Genomic DNA, 24,497 nt, shown 5'->3' on the forward strand with positions numbered 1-24,497 from the left:
ATTAAAGGATGACGTCATCTCTCTAAAGCCTATCAAAGGCATTAAAGGATGACGTCATCTCTCTAAAGCCTATCAAAGGCATTAAAGGATGACGTCATCCCTCTAAAGCATATTAAAGGATGACGTCATCCCTCTAAAGCCAGTCAAAGGCATTAAAGGATGACGTCATCTCTCTAAAGCCTATCAAAGGCATTAAAGGATGACGTCATCTCTCTAAAGCCAGTCAAAGGCATTAAAGGATGACGTCATCTCTCTAAAGCCTATCAAAGGCATTAAAGGATGACGTCATCTCTCTAAAGCCAGTCAAAGGCATTAAAGGATGACGTTATCCCTCTATAGCCTATCAAAGGCATTAAAGGATGACGTCATCCCTCTAAAGCATATTAAAGGATGACATCATCTCTCTAAAGCATATCAAAGGCATTAAAGGATGACGTCATCTCTCTAAAGCATATCAAAGGCATTAAAGGATGACGTCATCTCTCTAAAGCCTATCAAAGGCATTAAAGGATGACGTCATCCCTCTAAAGCATATTAAAGGATGACGTCATCTCTCTAAAGCCTATCAAAGGCATTAAAGGATGACGTCATCCCTCTAAAGCCTATCAAAGGCATTAAAGGATGACGTCATCTCTCTAAAGCCTATCAAAGGCATTAAAGGATGACGTCATCTCTCTAAAGCCTATCAAAGGCATTAAAGGATGACGTCATCCCTCTAAAGCATATTAAAGGATGACGTCATCTCTCTAAAGCCTATCAAAGGCATTAAAGGATGACGTCATCCCTATCAAAGCATATTAAAGGATGACGTCATCTCTCTAAAGCCTATCAAAGGCATTAAAGGATGACGTCATCCCTCTAAAGCCTATCAAAGGCATTAAAGGATGATGTCATCTCTCTAAAGCCTATCAAAGGCATTAAAGGATGACGTCATCCCTCTAAAGCATATTAAAGGATGACGTCATCTCTCTAAAGCCTATCAAAGGCATTAAAGGATGACGTCATCCCTCTAAAGCCTATCAAAGGCATTAAAGGATGACGTCATCTCTCTAAAGCCTATCAAAGGCATTAAAGGATGACGTCATCTCTCTGAAGCCGGTCAAAGGCATTAAAGGATGACGTCATCTCTCTAAAGCCAGTCAAAGGCATTAAAGGATGACGTCATCCCTCTAAAGCCAGTCAAAGGCATTAAAGGATGACGTCATCTCTCTAAAGCCTATCAAAGGCATTAAAGGATGACGTCATCTCTCTGAAGCCGGTCAAAGGCATTAAAGGATGACGTCATCTCTCTAAAGCCAGTCAAAGGCATTAAAGGATGACGTCATCCCTCTAAAGCCAGTCAAAGGCATTAAAGGATGACGTCATCTCTCTAAAGCCTATCAAAGGCATTAAAGGATGACGTCATCTCTCTAAAGCCTATCAAAGGCATTAAAGGATGACGTCATCTCTCTAAAGCCTATCAAAGGCATTAAAGGATGACGTCATCTCTCTAAAGCCAGTCAAAGGCATTAAAGGATGACGTCATGTCTCTAAAGCATATCAAAGGCATTAAAGGATGACGTCATCTCTCTAAAGCCTATCAAAGGCATTAAAGGATGACGTCATCTCTCTAAAGCATATCAAAGGCATTAAAGGATGATGTCATCTCTCTAAAGCATATCAAAGGCATTAAAGGATGACGTCATCTCTCTAAAGCATATCAAAGGCATTAAAGGATGACGTCATCTCTCTAAAGCATATCAAAGGCATTAAAGGATGACGTCATCCCTCTAAAGCCTATCAAAGGCATTAAAGGATGACGTCATCTCTCTAAAGCCTATCAAAGGCATTAAAGGATGACGTCATCTTTCTAAAGCCTATCAAAGGCATTAAAGGATGACGTCATCTCTCTAAAGCCAGTCAAAGGCATTAAAGGATGACATCATCTCTCTAAAGCATATCAAAGGCATTAAAGGATGAGGTCATCTCTCTAAAGCATATCAAAGGCATTAAAGGATGACGTCATCCCTCTAAAGCCTATCAAAGGCATTCAAGGATGACGTCATCTCTCTAAAGCCTATCAAAGGCATTAAAGGATGACGTCATCTTTCTAAAGCCTATCAAAGGCATTAAAGGATGACGTCATCTCTCTAAAGCCAGTCAAAGGCATTAAAGGATGACATCATCTCTCTAAAGCATATCAAAGGCATTAAAGGATGAGGTCATCTCTCTAAAGCATATCAAAGGCATTAAAGGATGACGTCATCTCTCTAAAGCCAGTCAAAGGCATTAAAGGATGACGTCATCTCTCTAAAGCCAGTCAAAGGCATTAAAGGATGACGTCATCTCTCTAAATCATATCAAAGGCATTAAAGGATGACATCGTCTTCACAGGCAGAGGATTGAATGTTGTTAAAGCTGGGGGCTTTTTCCCTCCAGTTTTGCAGAATAGTATGCCATAGTTGGCAACTTTTGGAAAAGTGGGGGAGCTTCCACCTTTTTTTTTCCAAAAGTTGCCACTTAAGGAAGGTATTGGTGACAGGTGCTGATTTTTTTGTACCTATCCATGAAATAAACTCCCTGGGTGTTTGTGTAGGCGTGGTGGAGCCGGTGGAGGTGGTGGATAACGGCGACCAGACTCACACAGTGAACTACGTCCCGACCAGAGAAGGACCATACTCTATCAACGTGCTGTACGCCGATGAGGAGATCCCCCGCAGGTAACGACCAGTTAATACAGATGTTTCTTCTTTACCTTAAGTTTGTATTTATGCTCCTCCCCCTCTGTCAGCCCCTACAAGGTGAAGGTTCTCCCCACCCACGATGCAAGCAAGGTGCGAGCCAGTGGACCCGGCCTGAACACCACCGGAGTGCCTGCCTCTCTGCCCGTTGAGTTCACCATCGATGCCAAAGACGCTGGAGAGGGCCTGCTGGCCGTGCAGATCACTGTGAGTGCTCACACAAGAGAGGAATAATACTAACCAAAGCACTTTTCAACCGCTTTTCTCACCTTATTTTGACTTCTTCTCCTGTAGGACCCAGAAGGGAAGCCGAAGAAGGCCAACATCAGAGATAACCACGATGGGACTTACCTGGTGTCCTACGTTCCCGACATGACGGGCAGGTACACCATCCTGATCAAATATGGTGGAGATGAAATCCCGTACTCGCCATACAGAATCAGAGCACTGCCAACTGGAGACGCCAGCAAGTGTACCGTCACAGGTGGGAACGTTTTAGAGATCTCTTATATAATCTCAATTCAGTCCAAGTTATCCTCATTGTTCCTGTCAAGTATTCAGAAATGGGGAAGGTCATTTTAGCAATTCTCTGTGTTGCATTAAAAGATGACACGAAGAAATAAGTTAGAGTAAAATCTGTTAAAAGGAAAAATCCCTGTTAGTAGAAGGTTTCATCTACCTTCAGTCATATTAGGGTGACATTAGTGTGACATTAGTGTGATGGTGTGACATAAGTGTGACATCTGTGGCATTAGGGTGACATTAGTGTGACATAAGAGTGACATTAGTGTGACATCAGTGTGATATTAGTGTGACGTAAGTGTGACATCAGTTTGAATTAAGTGTGACATAAGTATGACATTAGTGTGACATTAATGTGACAGTGTGACATTTGTGTGAAACTTGTGTGGTATTGGTCTAATATTTGTAGATATAATTGTGATATTGTCCATGCAATGTTGTTTTTTATGCTGTGCTCCTCACATACATACACACATACACCTCCCTGCTTCACACTCCACCATCACCGTCTGTTGTGTTTTTTTTTATTGAGTGTTCGGAGCACAGTTTTTGCCTCTCACCCCCCCACACGCCCCCACCTGACTGTCTTTATTTGTCACTTTTTGTTTCCTTGCTCCGCTGCTTCTCACCGTTCCTCTTATCAGTCTCAATCGGCGGGCACGGTTTAGGTAAGAACGACTGAACGACTCCAACGTAGACCACGTGGTTTTAACTTCCTGTCTGTCAGCATGGAGGGTCGATGCACCACAACAACCTGTCCTTCTGTGTAACTCTTCTTTTCTTACAGCTCGCTCCTTAGGGATGGGGTCTGGCATGAGAGCGGGTTAATGGGAGAAGGAATATTTGATTTTCATTATGTACTAAGGGAGTATTGGGATATCCAGAATGAGATGTACAACATGAACATGAATAAGATCAAAAGGATGAGAAATGTAGTTTGAGAATGAGGTCAAAATGCTGAAAAATTTAGTTGTAATGACGACGATGAGGACCCAATAATAAAAAGGTAGTCATGTTGGGAATGAGGTCAAAGTGATGAAAAATGTAGTTATGTTAAGAAGAGGTCAAAATGATAAAAACTGTAGTCATGTTGGGAATGAGGTCAGAATGATGAAAACTGTAGTTGTGTTGAGATTTCGTCTCAACATTTCACCTTTAGCTGAGCATTTTGACCTCTCCTTTAGTTTTCCAGTTTTTTAGTCATTTTGATGATTATATGAACATTTTGACCTCCTCTCAGACTTTCATTCAGTCGTTTTGACTGAACATCTCTTATTCTGTGATGTGTGTAATGGAAATATGTCTTCCTCCTCTTGTTTTTTTGCTTTTCCATGCCTGACCCCGGTCATCCTCCGTACTCTTTTCCCTCCTCGTCTCTCTAACGGTCTGTTTCCCTCTCGTGTTTAACTGGTTGAACTAATGGACTAACAGAGATGTTTGTAGGTAGGATGGCATGGTGAAGGCTAATCAGTCGTCATGGAAACTGTCTGATAATAACCTGTTAGTACCAGCTGATAGTAGATATAAACTATAACAGGATGCATCTTTAACCCTGGTGGTTGATGAATGTGCATGCTGATATTTTGGTGGTCACGGGAAGTGTTTTTGTGTTTCTATAAAATAAATAAATAATAACGGCTCGTATTTCCCTGCTGACCTGTTCTTCTGAAGGCGCCGGCGTCGGCCCGACCATCCAGATCGGAGAACAGACAGTCATCACCGTGGACGCTAAGGCTGCTGGGAAAGGAAAAGTGACATGCAGTGTGTGCACACCTGAGGGGGCAGAGCTCGACGTGGACGTGGTTGAGAATGAGGACGGCACATTTGATATCTTCTACACGGCGCCGCAGCCCGGCGAGTACGTCATCTGTGTCCGTTTTGGAGGAGAGCACATCCCCAACAGCCCCTTCCAGGTCACGGTAAGTCAGCACTAACGCTAACCTTCATCTGTACACGGACTCACCACGGGCTAGAGGACAAACAGAAAAGTCAGATGTGCAGGGCCAGAGCCCCTGAACTTCTAAAGCCTGCAGGACTCAGACCCAGAATGCAGTGACCACTTCCTGTTTAAAGATGCTCACCTTTATAAATCTGAACCCCAGAGCTCCAGGATCAGGTCCCTGTGGTGCCGTGTATATTTCTTAAATCACTCTGACTGTTTTAACTCTTTATTCCTTCCATGTCCATCCACAAATCCTCCCCCTCGTCCCCTCAGGCCCTTGAAGGAGCTCCATCAGAACAGCTGATGCAGCGGAACCAAATGCCCCAGTACTACGCTCAGCAGCCCTGGGTACCTAAACATCCTCCTCCTCCTCCTCTGTCCTCCCTCCTTCTTCCTCCTCCTCATCATCATCCAACATGGCCTCCCTCCATCCTGCATCGTGTCTGCTGTGTCTCAGTGCAGGGGTTTCATCTCTGAGGGGCTTCCCCTCCCTTCATGCCCTCCACCTCCTCCAGTGTGGTTTACAGCCAACGGGTTTACGGTTCAGGAATCAGAATTCAAGAAACAAGCTGTGTCACAACTACAGTTTAAAATAGGAAAACAGAACAACAGGACACGGAAAAGCCCGGACCCAGGCCTCTCAGGAAGTTCAGATTAAAGTGGGGATCAAAATAACAAAGAAAACCAGAAACAAACATTTTTATTTTCCAAAATTAACTAAAAATAAAGAAACAAAAATCGAAATACACTCTGGTTATTCCTTTTATAATTTCATATTTCCTTTCTGAAAAAAATGGGGGAAAAAACAGAAAACTGTTTTTTTTAATTGAAAATAACTCCCTTAAATGACCAAGAGCAGATTTTTTGTTCTATTTTAAACAGAGACTGTTAGAGCTTGTTTCTTGATTTTGTATTTCTGGTTTTATTCTGAAAACCCGTGGTCTGTGAAGTACTCTGACTCGTTAAAACCATCCAGCACATGGGCGACGCTACAGAGCGGCACAATGACTGAAATAATTTAAACGTAGCCTTTCTAAAGTTTTTATCCGTTATATTTGAGGTTTAAATTTCCCATGAGTCCTTGTGCCCTTTGTTTCGCTGCCGCTCCATGTCCGCTCGCTTCAGAGACAAAAGCCGCCATTTTGAAAGCACCAATGTGGGAATCAGCCGCTCCGCATTAAACAAAATGGCTTCTGTCTTCATCCGTGGGTGTTTTTGTCCTCCTCCTCCTCCTCAGTCTGTGTCGGTGTCATCATCCTGACCATCATCCAATCATCTTTCTCGTGTTGTCTGTTGGTGTTTGGAGCTTTAACCTCGTCTGTCTTCGTTTCTGTGCTGTGGTGACGGGTCTAAAACCTCCGCTCACTCACGCCCTGTTTCTAACCTCTGTTTCCTAGGCGACAGATCGACCGATGGGGATGAACGGCCTGGACGTAGCGGGGCTGAGACCGTTTGACCTGGTCATCCCATTCACCATCCAGAAGGGCGAGATCACAGGTGACCAAGAGAGCTGAATATTTACCGTTATTGATTATTCTGATGATGGTTATTGATGATGGCGTCCTCGCTGTGTTTGTGTCCAAGGTGAGGTCAGGATGCCGTCCGGTAACGTGGCCAAGCCCGACATCACAGACAACAAAGACGGCACAGTCACCGTCAAATACGCCCCGACGGAGGCCGGCCTACACGAGATGGACATCAAATACGACGGCATCCACATCCCCGGTACGACCCCATCTGAAAGGTTAAAAGACTAAGGTGTAATATCAACAAAAGCTCTTTACAGATCATTTTCCCTCCTCTGTTCTCAGGAAGTCCTCTACAGTTCTTTGTGGACTACATGAACAGCGGGAACGTCAGCGCCTACGGCCCGGGTCTCATCCATGGGACAGTCAACAAGCCGGCTGTGTTCACTGTCAACACTAAAGACGCTGGAGAGGGTCAGTGTTTGGTGGTATACGCCATATTTTCATGGTGGTCATTATCCTTTAACAACAATCTCCTATATTATACTCACGGTTCAGCCGGCCTCAGCCCCAGAGTTTACCACAGGGAGGTATGAAATAGGACAAAGAGGAGATGCAGATTCAAGCGGAAACACAAACACTCAGAGTGCAACAAGCTTCTTTTTTATTCTCAACAAAGACATGAACATTAACCATGAAAACAGTGAGATGGTGATTCATAAAGAAACTTTGATGTCTCTGCAGGCGGTCTGTCTCTGGCCATCGAGGGTCCGTCTAAGGCTGACATCAGCTGTGTGGACAACCAGGACGGGACGTGCACCGTGTCCTACCTGCCCGTCCTGCCTGGAGACTACAGCATCCTGGTCAAATACAACGACAAACACATCCCCGGCAGCCCCTTCTCTGCAAGAATCACTGGTATTATTAAAATGACAGATTTTGTTCTGGCTCAGAGTCTCCACGGGGTCTCTACTGGACTAGATTTAGCTCTAACGGTCTCCTTGCTCTCCAGGTGATGACTCGATGAGGATGTCTCACCTGAAGGTGGGCTCGGCCGCAGACATCCCTCTGGACATCGGAGAGCTGGACCTGAGTCAACTGACCGCCTCCCTCACCACGCCGTCGGGCCGTGAGGAGCCGTGTCTGCTGAAGATGCTCCGTAACGGACACGTTGGTACGTTTGTTTCTGGGTTCTTTATTTTTATTCTTTTATTTAGTCCATTTTCAGAAGCAACACAAATAAATAAGACAAAGGAAGAAAGACCAGCTGGTTAGGGCACAAGCCCTAGAGAGGAGAAGAAGCCGATCTGACTTTTGGTTTTAAGGTTTCCTGGTCTACAGCCGCTGCTCAGGAGAATTTGGAACTAGATTAAAGTCAAAACGGAGGCAAGACAGTTTTTGACAAAAACTGCAGCACTGTTAAAAAAAAACTTAACCATGTTCCAAAATGCAAAGTTTAAGTTACCTTTTTCATGATTGACGGGAAAAAATTCTTAGGTTTCCAAAAAGTTATTTATGTGTGGAAAAAAGTTTATAATGTTGCGCATCATATCTTCATACCTAACCCTCCTCCTCTTCCTCAGGCATCTCCTTCGTCCCCAAAGAGATCGGAGAACACCTGGTTAACATCAAGAAGAATGGGCGCCACATTCCCAGCAGCCCCATCTCTGTTATGATCAACCAATCAGAGATTGGCGACGCCAGCCGCGTGCGTGTGAGCGGGCAGGGACTTAGCGAGGCGAGGACGTTTGAGCCTGCAGAGTTCATCATCGACACGCGTGACGCAGGTGAGAATTAAAACCATGAGCCGCTTCGTTTAAGTCGTCCGTGTTTATCGTCACCACCATCTTTGTCCTCCTCTCAGGATACGGCGGTCTGAGTCTGTCCATCGAGGGCCCAAGTAAAGTGGACATCAACACGGAGGACCAGGAGGACGGTACCTGTAAGGTGACCTACTGCCCCACCGAACCCGGAAACTACATCATCAACATCAAGTTCGCCGACCAGCATGTTCCAGGTGAGAGCGCTAAAACAGACGGACGCCGCTTATCCCGCCCTGTCCATCTGAAACCCATCAATATGTCAAATCTGTGTGCACATGCAGGGAGCGCGTTCACCGTGAAGGTCACAGGTGAGGGCAGGATGAAGGAGAGCATCACCAGGAAGAGGAGAGCGGCGTCGGTCGCCAACGTGGGCAGCCAGTGTGACCTCAGCCTCAAGATCCCAGGTGACCAACCAGGAAGTAGTTTAGATCAGAGAGGGCCAATCAGGAAGTTGTTCAGATCAGGGGTGACCAATCAGGAAGTAGTTTAGATCAGGGGTGACCAATCAGAGTTGCTGCTACAACATCTGCCTGCCGTGACTCAGCCTTCTAGAAGTTGGTCCCTCCTAGGGATCAGTTGTTTGACGAACCTCAAATACAGATGCTTTAAGTTAATGACCAGTCAGCTTCTGTCTTCACTGATTAGTCCAGATTCTGAGTGATGGACTCCCCGTGTCTCCTCAGAGATCAGCATCGCCGACATGACGGCTCAGGTGACGAGTCCGTCCGGTCAGATCCACAAAGCCGACATCATGGAGGGAGAGAACAACACCTACTGCATCCGCTTCGTCCCAACAGAGACCGGCGTGCACACGGTGTGTGTCAAATATAACGGCATGCACGTTCCCGGCAGCCCCTTCCAGTTCACCGTCGGCCCGCTTGGAGAGGGGGGGGCCCACAAGGTCCGAGCTGGAGGGCCGGGTCTGGAGAGAGCTGAGGCTGGAGTCCCTGGTGGGTGCTGGATGGAGAATTATGTGACTCAAATATTCAAGACCCTTTACTTTAAAACAGTATGATTTACTAATTTACCGTGTTATACACCTCAAAGCAAAACGTACAACTCAGTACATGGTTTTACTGAACGGTCAAAATTTGTGAAAGATTAACTGCAAAAATGTCTTAACTTTGCAAAAACAATTTAGAATGATAAAAAAAGCCATTTTTGGGTTGCACACATTTTTTCTGTAAAATTCAAAATTGGATTTTTGAGTGAAAAAAAGTTCATAAAGTTATCAAAAAAGCGTGCAACTTTTCAAAAGAAATTAGAACCCTGTGAAAAGCATTTTTAAGTCTGCAAAAAGGTTTGTAAAGTTAGAAACATTTTTTTTCTAAAAAATCTAACAAAACAATAAATAATTTATGAAAAAATGTTCTTCACTGCATTAAAGTTCCAAAAGTTACAGAAAAAGTTTGCAACTTTGTGAAAACAAATTTTGATGAAAAAAGTTTTAAAGTTTCCTTCAAAGGTGGAGGTTGCAAAAAAAAAATACAAACATCTTTAGGCTGCAAATAGCTTCATGATGTTAAAAAATTATGAAAATGAGTTTTGAAAAAATGTTTGTAAAGTTGCAAAAAACAGATTTTTAACTTTACATAAATAATAAGTTGATAAAAGAAGCATTTATAGGGTTACATAAAAAAACTTACAGCTGTGAAAAATTATTACAACAGAAACATTTGTGTAAAAAATGTTAATATTGCAAAAAAATCATAAAGTTACTGAAATTAGTGCAATTTTGTAAAACAAAAAAAACAAAACAAAAAAATATATATATATCATCTTGTGAATAGCATTTTTAGTTTGCAAAAAAGTTTGTGAAGTTCCAAAAAAGCCTCATGATTTTGTGAAAAAAAAATAAAAATAAAATAAAATAAATTTGCGAAAATACTATTTTTACATCGCCAAAACATTTGCAACTCTTCCAAACAAATTTAACGATGTGAGAAGTGTTCAAGCATTAATGCAGAAACATCTTTAGACATTTTGTGGGAGTTTACCTGCCATTTTTGATCAATAAAAACAGGAAATAACGTGATACTTGTTTTATATTTGACTTTTATTTTCACTGCTGCAGTGTCACACAGGTTTTAAACCCGTAATGTTTCACTGGTATCCTAGTCTAAAGTCTTTGTACTGAGACACCTTTGCTCTGCCTGCCCTGCAGCTGAATTCAGTATCTGGACCAGGGAGGCTGGAGCCGGGGGCCTCAGCATCGCTGTGGAGGGGCCGAGTAAGGCCGAGATCGCCTTTGAGGACCGCAAAGACGGCTCCAGTGGAGTGTCCTACGTCGTTCAGGAGCCGGGTGAGACGCAATGTTTGCTGGAGCAGTCATTGATCTTGTTCAGCGGCGTTCCCGTTAGCCGTCTTTTTAACGTTGTTTTTATGGAGAAACGCGTTGATGCATTCTCAGAGTTCAGTGGCTGTTTTTGTTTCTGCTTTGAGGTTTTCTGACTTTAAGTTCATCCCCTAGGAGACTACGAGGTGTCGATCCGTTTCAACGACGAGCACATCCCTGACAGCCCCTTCATCGTCCCCGTGGCCTCGCCGTCAGACGACGCTCGCCGCCTCACTGTTGCCAGTCTTCAGGTGAGGCTCTGAGACACGCACACATCCGTGTCACTAAACTCCAGCCCACAGGTTGCTGCCTACGATGCAGCAGCAGAGATTTTTCTAGTAGGACAGGGAACAGGAGACGAGTTTTACCACACAGTTGGATCTTTATGTTGAGCTCCTAAAATGACTTACCTGTAGGTTAGAAGCGTACCTGTAGGTAAGAGACTTACCTGTAGGTTAGAAACGTACCTGTAGGTAAGAGACTTACCTGTAGGTTAGAAACGTACCTGTAGGTAAGAGACTTACCTGTAGGTTAGAAACGTACCTGTAGGTAAGAGACTTACCTGTAGGTTAGAAACGTACCTGTAGGTTAGAGACTTACCTGTAGGTTAGAAACGTACCTGTAGGTTAGAAACATACCTGTAGGTTAGAAACTCACCTGTAGGTTAGAAACTCACCTGTAGGTTAGAAACTCACCTGTAGGTTAGAAACTCACCTGTAGGTTAGAAACGTACCTGTAGGTTAGAAACGTACCTGTAGGTTAGAAACTCACCTGTAGGTTAGAAACGTACCTGTAGGTTAGAAACTCACCTGTAGGTTAGAAACTCACCTGTAGGTTAGAAACGTACCTGTAGGTTAGAAACGTACCTGTAGGTTAGAAACTCACCTGTAGGTTAGAAACGTACCTGTAGGTTAGAAACGTACCTGTAGGTTAGAAACATACCTGTAGGTTAGAAACGTACCTGTAGGTTAGAAACGTACCTGTAGGTTAGAAACGTACCTGTAGGTTAGAAACTCACCTGTAGGTTAGAAACTCACCTGTAGGTTAGAAACGTACCTGTAGGTTAGAAACGTACCTGTAGGTTAGAAACTCACCTGTAGGTTAGAAACTCACCTGTAGGTTAGAAACGTACCTGTAGGTTAGAAACTCACCTGTAGGTTAGAAACTCACCTGTAGGTTAGAAACGTACCTGTAGGTTAGAAACGTACCTGTAGGTTAGAAACTCACCTGTAGGTTAGAAACTCACCTGTAGGTTAGAAACTCACCTGTAGGTTAGAAACTCACCTGTAGGTTAGAAACTCACCTGTAGGTTAGAAACTCACCTGTAGGTTAGAAACGTATCTGTAGGTTAGAAATTCACCTGTAGGTTAGAAACTCACCTGTAGGTTAGAAACGTACCTGTAGGTTAGAAACTCACCTGTAGGTTAGAAACTCACCTGTAGGTTAGAAACTCACCTGTAGGTTAGAAACTCACCTGTAGGTTAGAAACGTACCTGTAGGTTAGAAACGTACCTGTAGGTTAGAAACTCACCTGTAGGTTAGAAACTCACCTGTAGGTTAGAAACTCACCTGTAGGTTAGAAACTCACCTGTAGGTTAGAAACGTACCTGTAGGTTAGAAACGTACCTGTAGGTTAGAAACTCACCTGTAGGTTAGAAACTCACCTGTAGGTTAGAAACGTACCTGTAGGTTAGAAACTCACCTGTAGGTTAGAAACGTACCTGTAGGTTAGAAACTCACCTGTAGGTTAGAAACGTATCTGTAGGTTAGAAATTCACCTGTAGGTTAGAAACTCACCTGTAGGTTAGAAACGTACCTGTAGGTTAGAAACGTACCTGTAGGTTAGAAACGTACCTGTAGGTTAGAAACGTACCTGTAGGTTAGAAACGTACCTGTAGGTTAGAAACTCACCTGTAGGTTAGAAACTCACCTGTAGGTTAGAAACGTACCTGTAGGTTAGAAACTTACCTGTAGGTTAGAAACTCACCTGTAGGTTAGAAACTCACCTGTAGGTTAGAAACGTACCTGTAGGTTAGAAACTCACCTGTAGGTTAGAAACTCACCTGTAGGTTAGAAACGTACCTGTAGGTTAGAAACTCACCTGTAGGTTAGAAACTCACCTGTAGGTTAGAAACGTACCTGTAGGTTAGAAACGTACCTGTAGGTTAGAAACTCACCTGTAGGTTAGAAACTCACCTGTAGGTTAGAAACGTACCTGTAGGTTAGAAACTCACCTGTAGGTTAGAAACTCACCTGTAGGTTAGAAACTCACCTGTAGGTTAGAAACGTATCTGTAGGTTAGAAATTCACCTGTAGGTTAGAAACTCACCTGTAGGTTAGAAACGTACCTGTAGGTTAGAAACTCACCTGTAGGTTAGAAACTCACCTGTAGGTTAGAAACTCACCTGTAGGTTAGAAACTCACCTGTAGGTTAGAAACGTACCTGTAGGTTAGAAACGTACCTGTAGGTTAGAAACTCACCTGTAGGTTAGAAACTCACCTGTAGGTTAGAAACGTACCTGTAGGTTAGAAACTCACCTGTAGGTTAGAAACTCACCTGTAGGTTAGAAACTCACCTGTAGGTTAGAAACGTATCTGTAGGTTAGAAATTCACCTGTAGGTTAGAAACTCACCTGTAGGTTAGAAACGTACCTGTAGGTTAGAAACTCACCTGTAGGTTAGAAACTCACCTGTAGGTTAGAAACTCACCTGTAGGTTAGAAACTCACCTGTAGGTTAGAAACGTATCTGTAGGTTAGAAATTCACCTGTAGGTTAGAAACTCACCTGTAGGTTAGAAACGTACCTGTAGGTTAGAAACTCACCTGTAGGTTAGAAACTCACCTGTAGGTTAGAAACTCACCTGTAGGTTAGAAACTCACCTGTAGGTTAGAAACGTACCTGTAGGTTAGAAACGTACCTGTAGGTTAGAACGATGGTAGAAGCTTTATACAGGAACCTTTGCTGGAGCTCTTCAAGTTCTGCTTAGAGATTAAACATTTGTAATAACATTCAGAGGGATAAAACAGACTGAAAATACGACCTTCAGCGACCAGACTTTTACTAAAGTCAGGTTTAGATCTGCAGGTGTAGGATTATCATCTGCTGCTGCATTGAGGCGGTGCAAGGGCTTCTGGGATACTCCAGGACTGTGTGTGTTTCTCGTGCCTCATTCTAAAGGCTACCAACAGGCTGCAGAAACCAGGGGGCGCTAAAGGGTTAAAGAGGCTTCACATGGGCTGTTTCCTTCTGTCTCTGTCCACGCTCACTAAAACACAGAACTCTGGGGCAGATTAGGGTTCAAAGAGGGTTCAAAGGTTATGCACAATCTGAGTGGAATGATCAGAAATTTAGCCAAAGATCAAAATTTCTGACCTCAGAATCCTGACTGTTCATCAGAATTCTTCCCTCTCTTTCATGACAGTGCTGTTGCAGAAATGCACGGTGACATGACTTTTTTATCTGCATGCAGTAGTTTCATCACTTCCCCACGCTCCCATGTCCACCTGACACGTGTAAAAAAACACAAAACCTGCCCCCCCAATAATCCTCTGCACCTACCCTCACTAACAGTCACTGTCTCTCTCTGAAGTTCACTTCCTGTTTAGTTTTAGAGCCAGGGAGGACAGGAACATCAGAGTGGATGTGAGACGTTTGTCAAATAAACATAAAGTTAACAGACTGTCCAGATTCATGTCTGTAGATCCATCTCTTCAAGCTTGAAGCTGATTGGCTCGTTCCTGGTCAGAGGAACCCTAGCCCTAACCCAGTTGCAGTGATCTGACATGATAGGATTGGTTAAACTCTACTGATCCTGACTTTGGGGTCACGTAGACCCAGACCTGGCCCAGGTAGAGCAGCTCCTGATGGGCATTACTGCGACTGAACTTTGGTTTGTTGTAAATACTGAAGGAAAGTTTGAGAACGATCACGTGATCACGTTTGACTTCCTTCAGAAATATAAAACTCCTCCTCTTCCTCACTCTGCCATCTGTAGAACTTCTCTGTCTGCTCTCTCTCACAGCCCTCCTCTTTAGCCTTGTTAGCGGCCTCCAGGTAAGGTCAAAGGTCATAATAACCTGAACCCCTGGTGACCAGGGTGTTTGTTTGTGGTGTTACTGATGCTGACCCGTGTTAAACGTCTAAGTCCTTTTTGTCGAGCAGGAGTCCGGCCTGAAGGTGAACCACCCGGCGTCCTTCGCCGTCAGCCTGAACGGAGCAAAGGGCGTGATTGATGCGAAGGTGCACAGCCCGTCAGGAGCTCTGGAGGAGTGCTGCGTGACCGAGATCGACCAAGGTAACGTCAGGAGAGTCTACCAGACCCCAGACCGCCACTCAGACCCTGACTCTCCCAGACCTGAGAACCTGTTTCCCTCCTCTGTGTCTGAACAGATAAGTACGCCGTACGGTTCATCCCCAGAGAGAACGGCCTCTACCTGATCGACGTCAAGTTCAATGGCAGTCACATCCCCGGGAGTCCCTTCAAGCTCCGCGTGGGTGAGACCGGTCAGGCCGGAGACCCCGGGATGGTGTCGGCGTACGGACCGGGACTGGAGGGAGGAAACACAGGTAACACAGACCCCCCTTTCTGAACAGAACCCGGACCAGGAGTTGCATCCCTCCCCCTGACCCTCACCCCCTCTCTTCTGCCCCCTGCAGGCACAGCCTGTGAGTTTGTGGTGAACACGAGTAATGCCGGCCCCGGAGCGCTCGCCGTGACCATCGACGGGCCCTCGAAGGTGAAGATGGACTGTGTGGAGTGTCCTGAGGGGTACAGGGTCACGTACACCCCCATGGCTCCTGGAAACTATCTCATTTCCATCAAATATGGCGGTCCTTATCACATTGTGGCGAGCCCCTTCAAGGCCAGAATCACCGGTGAGGAAGAACCCGGACTCAGGATGAATGATCTTTATTACTCTAACCTTTAAAAAGTACTTAAAATAACAAAAAGTACTTAAAATATTTTATGACAGCGGGGCAAATCCTGCATGAGAATACGGCCTCCTTCTAAAGAACGTTTCCATGTGGACTTAAACCAGACTTTAATTCTACTTCCTGTGCAGTTCAGTGTTTTCAGAGTTTGGCAGCAGTTAGAGGAACTACTTGTTCAGTACTGGTTGTCTATTTTAGAGTCAAAGGTTTCAGACAGGAGTTCTAGAAACGTCTTTGAGCTCCATTATTAATACTGTTAAAGATCTAAGGCTGTGTTCTCAATGCTCCTCTCCCTCCTCCAGGCTCTAAGCTGGTGGCGAGCCACAGTATGCACGAAACCTCTTCGGTCATGGTCGACCCCGTGACCCGCGCCATCAGCTGTTCTCAGCACGGAGCTCCTGTCCAATCAGACGCCAGCAAGGTGGTGGCGAAGGGCCTGGGTCTGACAAAGGGCTTCATCGGTCAGAAGAACAGCTTCAGCGTCGACTGCAGCAAAGCAGGTGAGCGGGGGCGTGATGGAGCCAGATGTTAGGGGGGTTACTATGGTAACAGCATGGACAGGTGTAACCGGCCGGTTAAGGTGAGGGGTCTCGTCTAAGGGGGTCTCTGATGTGGTCAACACGCGGTCAGAGGTTCGCCTCTACAGACTCAGAAACGCTCAGCCATCTTTAAAAGCTCCATGGGTTCCGATTTTCTATTTTCAAGGAAAATTCTCCAACAAATCACTGATTCTTTGTTCACTTCAAACTCTTTACATGTTAGGAATGTTGATTTATAAATTCATGATTTCTTTTGTTTCAACTTTTCAACTTTACAAACTTTGTTCACACCTAAAAGTATTTTTCACAACGATATGAAGGTTTTTTTCCAAAGTCACAATCTAACAGACTCATGCAAAGGAACTTTTTTTGCATCTTCATGAACAGTTTGATGATATTAGGAACTTTTTTCAGCTTTTCAGCAACTTAAGGTTTTTTTTTTGGTTACTATAAACTTAATGTAACCTTGATGTAACCATTATAGTTTTTTTGCACCTTAATGACATAAAAAATAGAAAATATATATTTTCACAACCTTATTAAAACACTGTGCAACATCATTTATTTATTTATTTTTGTTTGTTTTTTTTTTGTTTTTGTTTTTTTTTAAACAATTTTTTAACTTGGTGATGCAACTGCTCAAACTATTTTACCGTCCTAAAGTTGTTGTTTTTTTTTTCAATTTGTCAAAGTTGCAATTTAGAGGTTTTTTTGCAACTTTAAGTTTTTCAAAATGTTATAATCTTTTTGGAACTTTAAAAACATTTTCTTTCTCCCCAAACTCCCCAGTGCTTTTTGAAATATAATAATTTTTTAGTCTTAGTCTTTCCCAACCTTTTCAACGTTAAGAATGACTTTTTCAGGGTTTTTTTTTTCCATTTCAAAGTTGTTCAGGGACCTAATGGCAGCTTTTATGACTTAAAAACTTTCTAACCTTCAAAAAACTTTTCTGGAATATTCAGATTTTTTTCTGGGAATGTTAAAAACTTTTTCACAACTTTGACTTTTTTTGTACTGTTAACTTTTTTCTGATAGAAAACTTTAAATGTTTTTGCAGTGTTACAAACTTTTATTTTCATCATAACTGTAACTGTAGCTGTAAAAGTCCTGAGCAGCAGCTGTAGACCTGGAAACTTTACCCTCCTCCACATAAATAAATCTGTCCCTGGATGTGACAAATACTCCAGAAACACTGTCCAATCATGCACTCAAAAATCTGCATGTTTAGCCAGGTATCAGGTGAGTATTTACCTGTTACCTGTGCTTTTCTCTGGTGAAGCACTTACTCAGTCCTCACCTGAATTACTCCAGTTTCTCTGTACGTTATTAAGTGCTACCAAATTGAAACGTGTGTGCACAGCTGTGAAGGAGTTAAATGTCATTTGTCTCCGTGTCTGCAGGTCGTAACATGCTGCTGGTCGGGGTGGACGGGCCTAAAGTCCCGTGTGAGGAGATCCTGGTCAAACATCTGGGGAACCGCCTCTACAACGTGAGCTACCAGCTGAAGGAGAAGGGAGAGTACATCCTGGTGGTGAAGTGGGGCGACGAGCACATCCCCGGCAGCCCCTACCACATCGTCGTCTGAACGCCACCTCCCTCTGTGACCCCGCCTCCCCGCCCCGCTCCACATTTAGAGCCTTAAACCACTGTTAAACCTAGAGTCTACGCCGTCATGTTTACAGCCCCTCCCTCCATCCCTACCTTAAGATTTCTACACCGCGTAACCGCCAAACTGGTTTCTACACCGCGTAACCGCCAAACTGGTTTCTACACCGCGTAACCGTCAGACCGATTTCCTCACTGCCGTCTTCCAAAGATAAACCCGGATTATTCCCCCCTTTAATCCCTAACGCGGATTATTCCCACCTTTAATCCCTAACACTGATTATTCCCACCTTTAATCCCTAACGCGGATTATTCCCACCTTTAATCCCTAACGCTGATTATTCCCACCTTTAATCCCTAACGCGGATTATTCCCACCTTTAATCCCTAACACTGATTATTCCCACCTTTAATCCCTAACGCGGATTATTCCCACCTTTAATCCCTAACGCTGATTATTCCCTAACGCTGATTATTCCCACCTTTAATCCCTAACGCTGATTATTCCCTAACGCTGATTATTCCCACCTTTAATCCCTAACGCGGATTATTCCCACCTTTAATCCCTAACGCGGATTATTCCCACCTTTAATCCCTAACACTGATTATTCCCACCTTTAATCCCTAACGCGGATTATTCCCACCTTTAATCCCTAACGCTAATTATTCCCACCTTTAATCCCTAACGCGGATTATTCCCACCTTTAATCCCTAATGCTGATTATTCCCTAACACTGATTATTCCCACCTTTAATCCCTAACGCGGATTATTCCCACCTTTAATCCCTAACGCTGATTATTCCCTAACGCTGATTATTCCCACCTTTAATCCCTAACGCTGATTATTCCCTAACGCTGATTATTCCCACCTTTAATCCCTAACGCGGATTATTCCCACCTTTAATCCCTAACACTGATTATTCCCACCTTTAATCCCTAACGCGGATTATTCCCACCTTTAATCCCTAACGCTGATTATTCCCACCTTTAATCCCTAACACTGATTATTCCCACCTTTAATCCCTAACGCGGATTATTCCCATCTTTAATCCCTAACACTGATTATTCCCACCTTTAATCCCTAACACTGATTATTCCCACCTTTAATCCCTAACGCGGATTATTCCCACCTTTAATCCCTAACACTGATTATTCCCACCTTTAATCCCTAACGCAGATTATTCCCACCTTTAATCCCTAACACTGATTATTCCCACCTTTAATCCCTAACGCGGATTATTCCCACCTTTAATCCCTAACGCGGATTATTCCCACCTTTAATCCCTAACGCAGATTATTCCCACCTTTAATCCCTAACGCGGATTATTCCCATCTTTAATCCCTAACACTGATTATTCCCACCTTTAATCCCTAACACTGATTATTCCCACCTTTAATCCCTAACGCGGATTATTCCCACCTTTAATCCCTAACACTGATTATTCCCACCTTTAATCCCTAACGCAGATTATTCCCACCTTTAATCCCTAACACTGATTATTCCCACCTTTAATCCCTAACGCGGATTATTCCCACCTTTAATCCCTAACGCGGATTATTCCCACCTTTAATCCCTAACGCAGATTATTCCCACCTTTAATCCCTAACGCGGATTATTCCCACCTTTAATCCCTAACACTGATTATTCCCACCTTTAATCCCTAACACTGATTATTCCCACCTTTAATCCCTAACACGGATTATTCCCACCTTTAATCCCTAACGCGGATTATTCCCACCTTTAATCCCTAACACGGATTATCCCTTTCTTTCCCGCCGTTTCTCCACCGTTCCGTTTGTTAGGGAGGACGAAGATGCACCTTTTTATTACTGTAAACCAGCAGACAGACGTGCCTTTTACAGATCCAGTAATGGACTTTTAGTAGAACTATCTAGAATCTTAGCCTAGCGTAGCCTAGCGTAGCTTAGCTTAGCATGGTGTAGCAGCAGCAGGTTTTGAGCCCAGCTTTGATGGAAGGTTTCTGTTTACACTGGAGGAGCTTCTCTCACAAACATTTATGAAAATGCTGATTCAGATTCATACGAACAATGAAAGGACTAAAAACAAGCAGCGCGAGGATAAATAAAACGATTTTTAAGATCTCACCCCACTCTCAAAAATCAAATATCACCTTTTTCTGACATCACTGCAATAAAAACAGAATTCATTCAGCCAGTATCAGGTCATTTCTCTGTTTCTGATCTGAAAGTTGCATGCAGACTCCTACAGATTGTCGTATAGTCTAAAACATCTGCAGAAGTTTCCGTTCCAACCTAAAAACAAGAGCACCAATGTCTAAAAGTGCAGACATGTTTGGACCCGCGGGTAAAGATGGAGAGGAGCAGCGGTGTCCCAGTGCAACCCGAATATTCAGACTCAGAATATTGGCTGCTTTTTAAAATTGCAGCAAAGTTCTGCACGCTTTCTAAATTGCACAGGTCGGGCTCTACGTTGGTACCAGCTCCAACAGGACGTCTTCTTCTCCTCTACGCCTTTCCTCATGAAGCTGAGGCTTTCTGGTCTTTTTATCAAAAACATCAGGGTTTGAACATTTCTGATGCCGTATTTTAGGATAAAAATATCTAAAAACTGAGGAAGGGAGATAACACGTGGGAGTTTCCCTGTCATTTTGATGGATTTAATTTTTCACTAGAGTCGATCACTAAAACAGCCGTTTCTGTTATTTTAAAACCTGCTGATTTTTCCAGCCCTATGTGAGCGTTTATGACCTTGAATTGTTCGTATAATCGCACGTTTTCCGGCTCGTTCCTTCACTCTCCGGCTCGGCCGCACGGCGGCGTTCTTTAGACAGTAACTCGATGTTTACCTGCTGCTAGCGTGATCCGTTTTAAAGCACTGCTGTTCACAATCAGAGAGAAATATTACAGCGTCCTCACCGTTCACCGCCAGCCAGTCAATAAAGGTTTATGAAAAAGGGAAGTTTGTGGGCTGAAGGGCCGAGGATGATGACCAAAAACCAGAGAGCAGATGTGGCTTCGCCCCCCCGCCCCCCAGCTCGCTTCGTGCCTCATCTATCAGAACAAAAAGATCCTGGTCTACAGAAAAGGCTTTAACGTGTTTGTATGACAGTATTTTGATACACAATAAAGTTGTCTGAGTATTTTTCTGTCAATCTGATGTCTGCGACATTTTTATTTATTCTAATGAAGGAAAAACTTTATTGTTCAGCAGGAAAACTTACAGGCTGAACTTCACCTCTATGATGACACAGGTCATGGAGGCCACGCCTCCATTCAGGTGAAACGAGACAGGTGGGCGGAGGGTCGGCATTTCTTTTTGCTAGGTCACAAACTTCTTTCCAACTTTACAGACGTTATTTTAAGAATGTTTTTCACTATTTCTTCAACATTACAAAGATTTTTTACAACCTTATGAAGTTTTTTCCCTAATTTAACAAACTTAAATATACTTCAACTTTTTACATCCTTAAAATTCCTTCGGCAGCATCTTCAAATTTTTTTTAACTTTTTTAAAATGTTTCAACTTTTTCACGTCTTTTTTTAAGAAACTCTCTAAACTGTTGATTCATCCTGAAAATGCTTTTTGGATGTTTTGAAATTCATGCAGCATTAAAAACATTTTTTTATCTTTATTACCTTGTTTGTTTTGTTTTGGTTTTTTTTTGACACTGTGGAAATTTTTCTAACCTAACAAACCTTTCTCTCATTTTTAGGTATGTTTTTGTTTTTTCCAAAGTAATGATTTTTTTTCTAAGTTGCAAACTTTTATCTGAACTTTTTTGCTATATTAAGTTTATTTGAATTTTCCTCACGTCTATATGAAAGATTTTGTGACTTAAACTTTTTTGCAATCATTAAAACCTTTTTTTCAACCTTAAATCTCAGACGAGGATGGTTTCATTTTGGAGTCATTTCTGCTCTTACTATTTTTTAGATAATTGTCCCTAACTTTATAAAAATGTTTGAATGTGCTCTGAGATTTTCAAGTATTTTCATGGAATTTTTTGGGATCTGTTTGGTTTTCTTTGGGAATTTTCATTTGGAGGTTTTGGATGACTGTGTTTGGATGTTTGGGGGAATTGGTTTTGAAAATTTCAGGCATTTTCACAGAAATTGGGAAAATGATTTATAACTGAAAATATTTTCTGGATTTTTTTTTGGGGGGGGGGGCTAAATTTGCATCTAAATCTTTTGTTTTTTGTTTTTTGTTTTTTTTTTTAAATCCAGGACATTTATTTCTAAATGTGAGAATTTAATTGGTAATTTGGGGTCTTTTGAATTTTTTTAAGAAATTTTCATGGAAATTTCAGAGACTTCATTTTTGGTTTGAGGTACTTCCTGTTTGAAGACAGGGCCCAGCTTTTGAACGTATCCAGTCCCTCTGATCCCAAATAAGTAATAAAAACATAAAATAAGTAATAAAATGTTAAATAAGTAATAAAAATATAAAATAAGTAATACAATGTAAAATAAGTAATAAAAATATAAAATAAGTAATAAAATGTAAAATAAGTAATAAAAATATAAAATAAGTAATACAAATATAAAATAAGTAATAAAAATATAAAATAAGTAATAAAATGTTAAATAAGTAATAAAAATATAAAATAAGTAATACAATGTAAAATAAGTAATAAAAATATAAAATAAGTAATAAAATGTTAAATAAGTAATAAAAATACAGATAAAGCATTTATCTTTATTTTTTTGCAATGGTACTTTTTTCAATGTTACGGCTTTTTTCACCTTTTATTTATTTGTTTATTTAGCAAATAACTTTATCTGTGATCTAAAATATCTTTGGAACCGTAAAAATGTTTACTGGAACATTCCAAACTTTTCCTGCCCTGTTTGTGGCTCAGTTTGGTGATTTCTCTCTAAGGTCCTTCTCCCCGATGGTGACCAGGTCTAGAAGAGTCCTGGTCCAGACTTCTCTCTGGAGCCTTCAGAGCAGCAGAAATGTTTCTGTAGTCTTCTCCAGATCTGTGCCTGTCAACAATCCTGTCGCTGCAGCTCCTCTGACCTTTGACCCTTGGTTTCTGCTCTGATATCATTGCCAGCTGTGAGGCCTTCCATAGAGAGGGGCGGGGCTTTAGAATCATGTCCAATCAGGTTAATTTAGCACAGGTGGACTCAGGTAAAGGTGTAGAAGCATCTCAGCAGAGACAGAGACATGGAGGAACCTGAGCTAAAGGCTCTGGATCCTGATGTCAGGGTGAGATTTACGTTTTTATTTTTGATAAATTTACAGAAATATCTAAAATTCAGTAATCACTGAGTCATGGTGGGCACTGAGTGTAGATGAATAAAGATGAGTGTAATCGACTGGAGCATCAGGCTGAAACTGAACACTGAGAAAGTGTCTGAATGAGCTGTAGAATAAATAAAATCTGCAGGAAGAGATGAAAATGTTTATGGAAGGAGAGTTTGTTGAAGTCATGAGGGAAGCATGAACATGTGTGGAGTGTTTACGTCAGTCTCCAGTGAGTGGAAAATGTGTAGATCAGTCAGCAGCCAACGCCCTTCCTGCAGAAAACAAGGCCTTATTAGGTCTGAATCCTGGGAGCCTGCAGGGGGCGCTGCAGGAGAGGAAACCTTTACAGCAGAGCATTTATTCACATTTATATGCCAGTTTGGAGTCAAATTCAGACTCTTTATGTTGAACAGTCTGAAGGTCTGCAGCAGTCTGAGGGAATTATTCTCTCTTCAATAGTTATATTTAACCTTTAGTATTTTAAGCTGCTTGTTTTTATGAAAACATTGAAGAGTCTAGACCTCTACAGTAGCGCCCTGCTCCAAGCCCTCACACTCTTTCTAACAAGTCATCTTATTCCTATCTGAGGTTAAACATGAGCTCATGGACGGTCTAAGCAGCAGGTAAAGGGATAACAACCCAGTCTGAGAACCATGAGGCCTTAAGAGTGTGTGAGTGTGTGTGTGAAATGTTTGCTCTACACCCACAGTTACTTCTGAGTTGAACAACCAAAGGAGGAATGTGACCTCATCAAATAGAAATGAGGCAACAGAACAGCAGTTTACACCTGTACAGGTACGTTAGTGATTAATCTTTAGCCCCAGCATAGACCCCTGAGCCCAGCCCCCCTGAGGCCCCATCTAGCTTTAGTTTCAGTTTAACAGGGCCGGTCTACATAGAACCACAACCAGACTGTGTGGAGTTTCCACGTTCTCTGAGGGTTCTCTCCAGGTTCTTCCACAGTCCAGACGTGCTCGTTAGGTTAATTAGTGACTAAATGAACAGAAGGTGTCAGTGAGCTCGCTCATCTCTGAATATCAGCTCTGTGATTGGCTGATGGCCAGTCCAGGCTGACCCCCACCTGTTGGTATAATGTTGGTATAAATCTGGGTTAAACCTCAGCTGTTAGACTAAACCTGACCTTCAGCCATGCTGCTGTTCATGTAGGAGGGGATGAGAGAGTCGTCCAATGTCAGGAAGCCCGACCTTTGACCCTGACTCTGAAAGCTTTATGAGTAATGATGAGGATGGTGTTGTTATTTTGCTAATGTTTTTTTTTTATTATGGAGGTTTTTGAAAACTTAAACCTAAGAAACACACTTCTGAGAATTAAAAAACTTGTGCAAGTTTTTTTTTTTTGGTTGTTTTTTTGTTTTG

The 24,497-nt window shown here is 42.6% G+C and overlaps 2 protein-coding genes across 3 annotated transcripts in view; both read left to right on the forward strand.

Annotated features, from left to right (window-relative positions):
• The window catches only part of flna (filamin A, alpha (actin binding protein 280)), a 92,606-nt gene extending 71,588 nt beyond the window's left edge, over positions 1-21,018 (forward strand). The window contains exons 28-49 of one of the 2 annotated variants that reach the window (XM_041798581.1): positions 2,576-2,699; positions 2,771-2,927; positions 3,015-3,204; positions 3,887-3,910; positions 4,914-5,161; positions 5,458-5,532; positions 6,582-6,681; positions 6,769-6,909; positions 6,996-7,124; positions 7,395-7,568; positions 7,663-7,824; positions 8,234-8,437; positions 8,515-8,667; positions 8,755-8,877; positions 9,157-9,423; positions 10,638-10,775; positions 10,944-11,059; positions 14,971-15,103; positions 15,199-15,375; positions 15,466-15,684; positions 16,044-16,241; positions 17,681-21,018. In XM_041798581.1, the coding sequence (XP_041654515.1) occupies positions 2,576-2,699; positions 2,771-2,927; positions 3,015-3,204; positions 3,887-3,910; positions 4,914-5,161; positions 5,458-5,532; positions 6,582-6,681; positions 6,769-6,909; positions 6,996-7,124; positions 7,395-7,568; positions 7,663-7,824; positions 8,234-8,437; positions 8,515-8,667; positions 8,755-8,877; positions 9,157-9,423; positions 10,638-10,775; positions 10,944-11,059; positions 14,971-15,103; positions 15,199-15,375; positions 15,466-15,684; positions 16,044-16,241; positions 17,681-17,865 (3,437 nt within the window). In that variant the 3' untranslated portion in view covers positions 17,866-21,018. The remainder of the gene's footprint in view (positions 1-2,575; positions 2,700-2,770; positions 2,928-3,014; positions 3,205-3,886; positions 3,911-4,913; positions 5,162-5,457; positions 5,533-6,581; positions 6,682-6,768; positions 6,910-6,995; positions 7,125-7,394; positions 7,569-7,662; positions 7,825-8,233; positions 8,438-8,514; positions 8,668-8,754; positions 8,878-9,156; positions 9,424-10,637; positions 10,776-10,943; positions 11,060-14,970; positions 15,104-15,198; positions 15,376-15,465; positions 15,685-16,043; positions 16,242-17,680) is intronic. The other variant, XM_041798582.1, reaches the window with a different exon arrangement.
• Positions 21,019-22,998: 1,980 nt separating this feature from the next.
• The window catches only part of emd (emerin (Emery-Dreifuss muscular dystrophy)), a 17,044-nt gene continuing 15,545 nt past the window's right edge, over positions 22,999-24,497 (forward strand). The window contains exon 1 of the mRNA XM_041798543.1: positions 22,999-23,081. The gene's annotated coding sequence lies outside the window, so the exon portion shown is untranslated. The remainder of the gene's footprint in view (positions 23,082-24,497) is intronic.

Source organism: Cheilinus undulatus, linkage group 11 (assembly GCF_018320785.1).
Source record: "Cheilinus undulatus linkage group 11, ASM1832078v1, whole genome shotgun sequence".
NCBI lineage: Eukaryota > Metazoa > Chordata > Actinopteri > Labriformes > Labridae > Cheilinus > Cheilinus undulatus.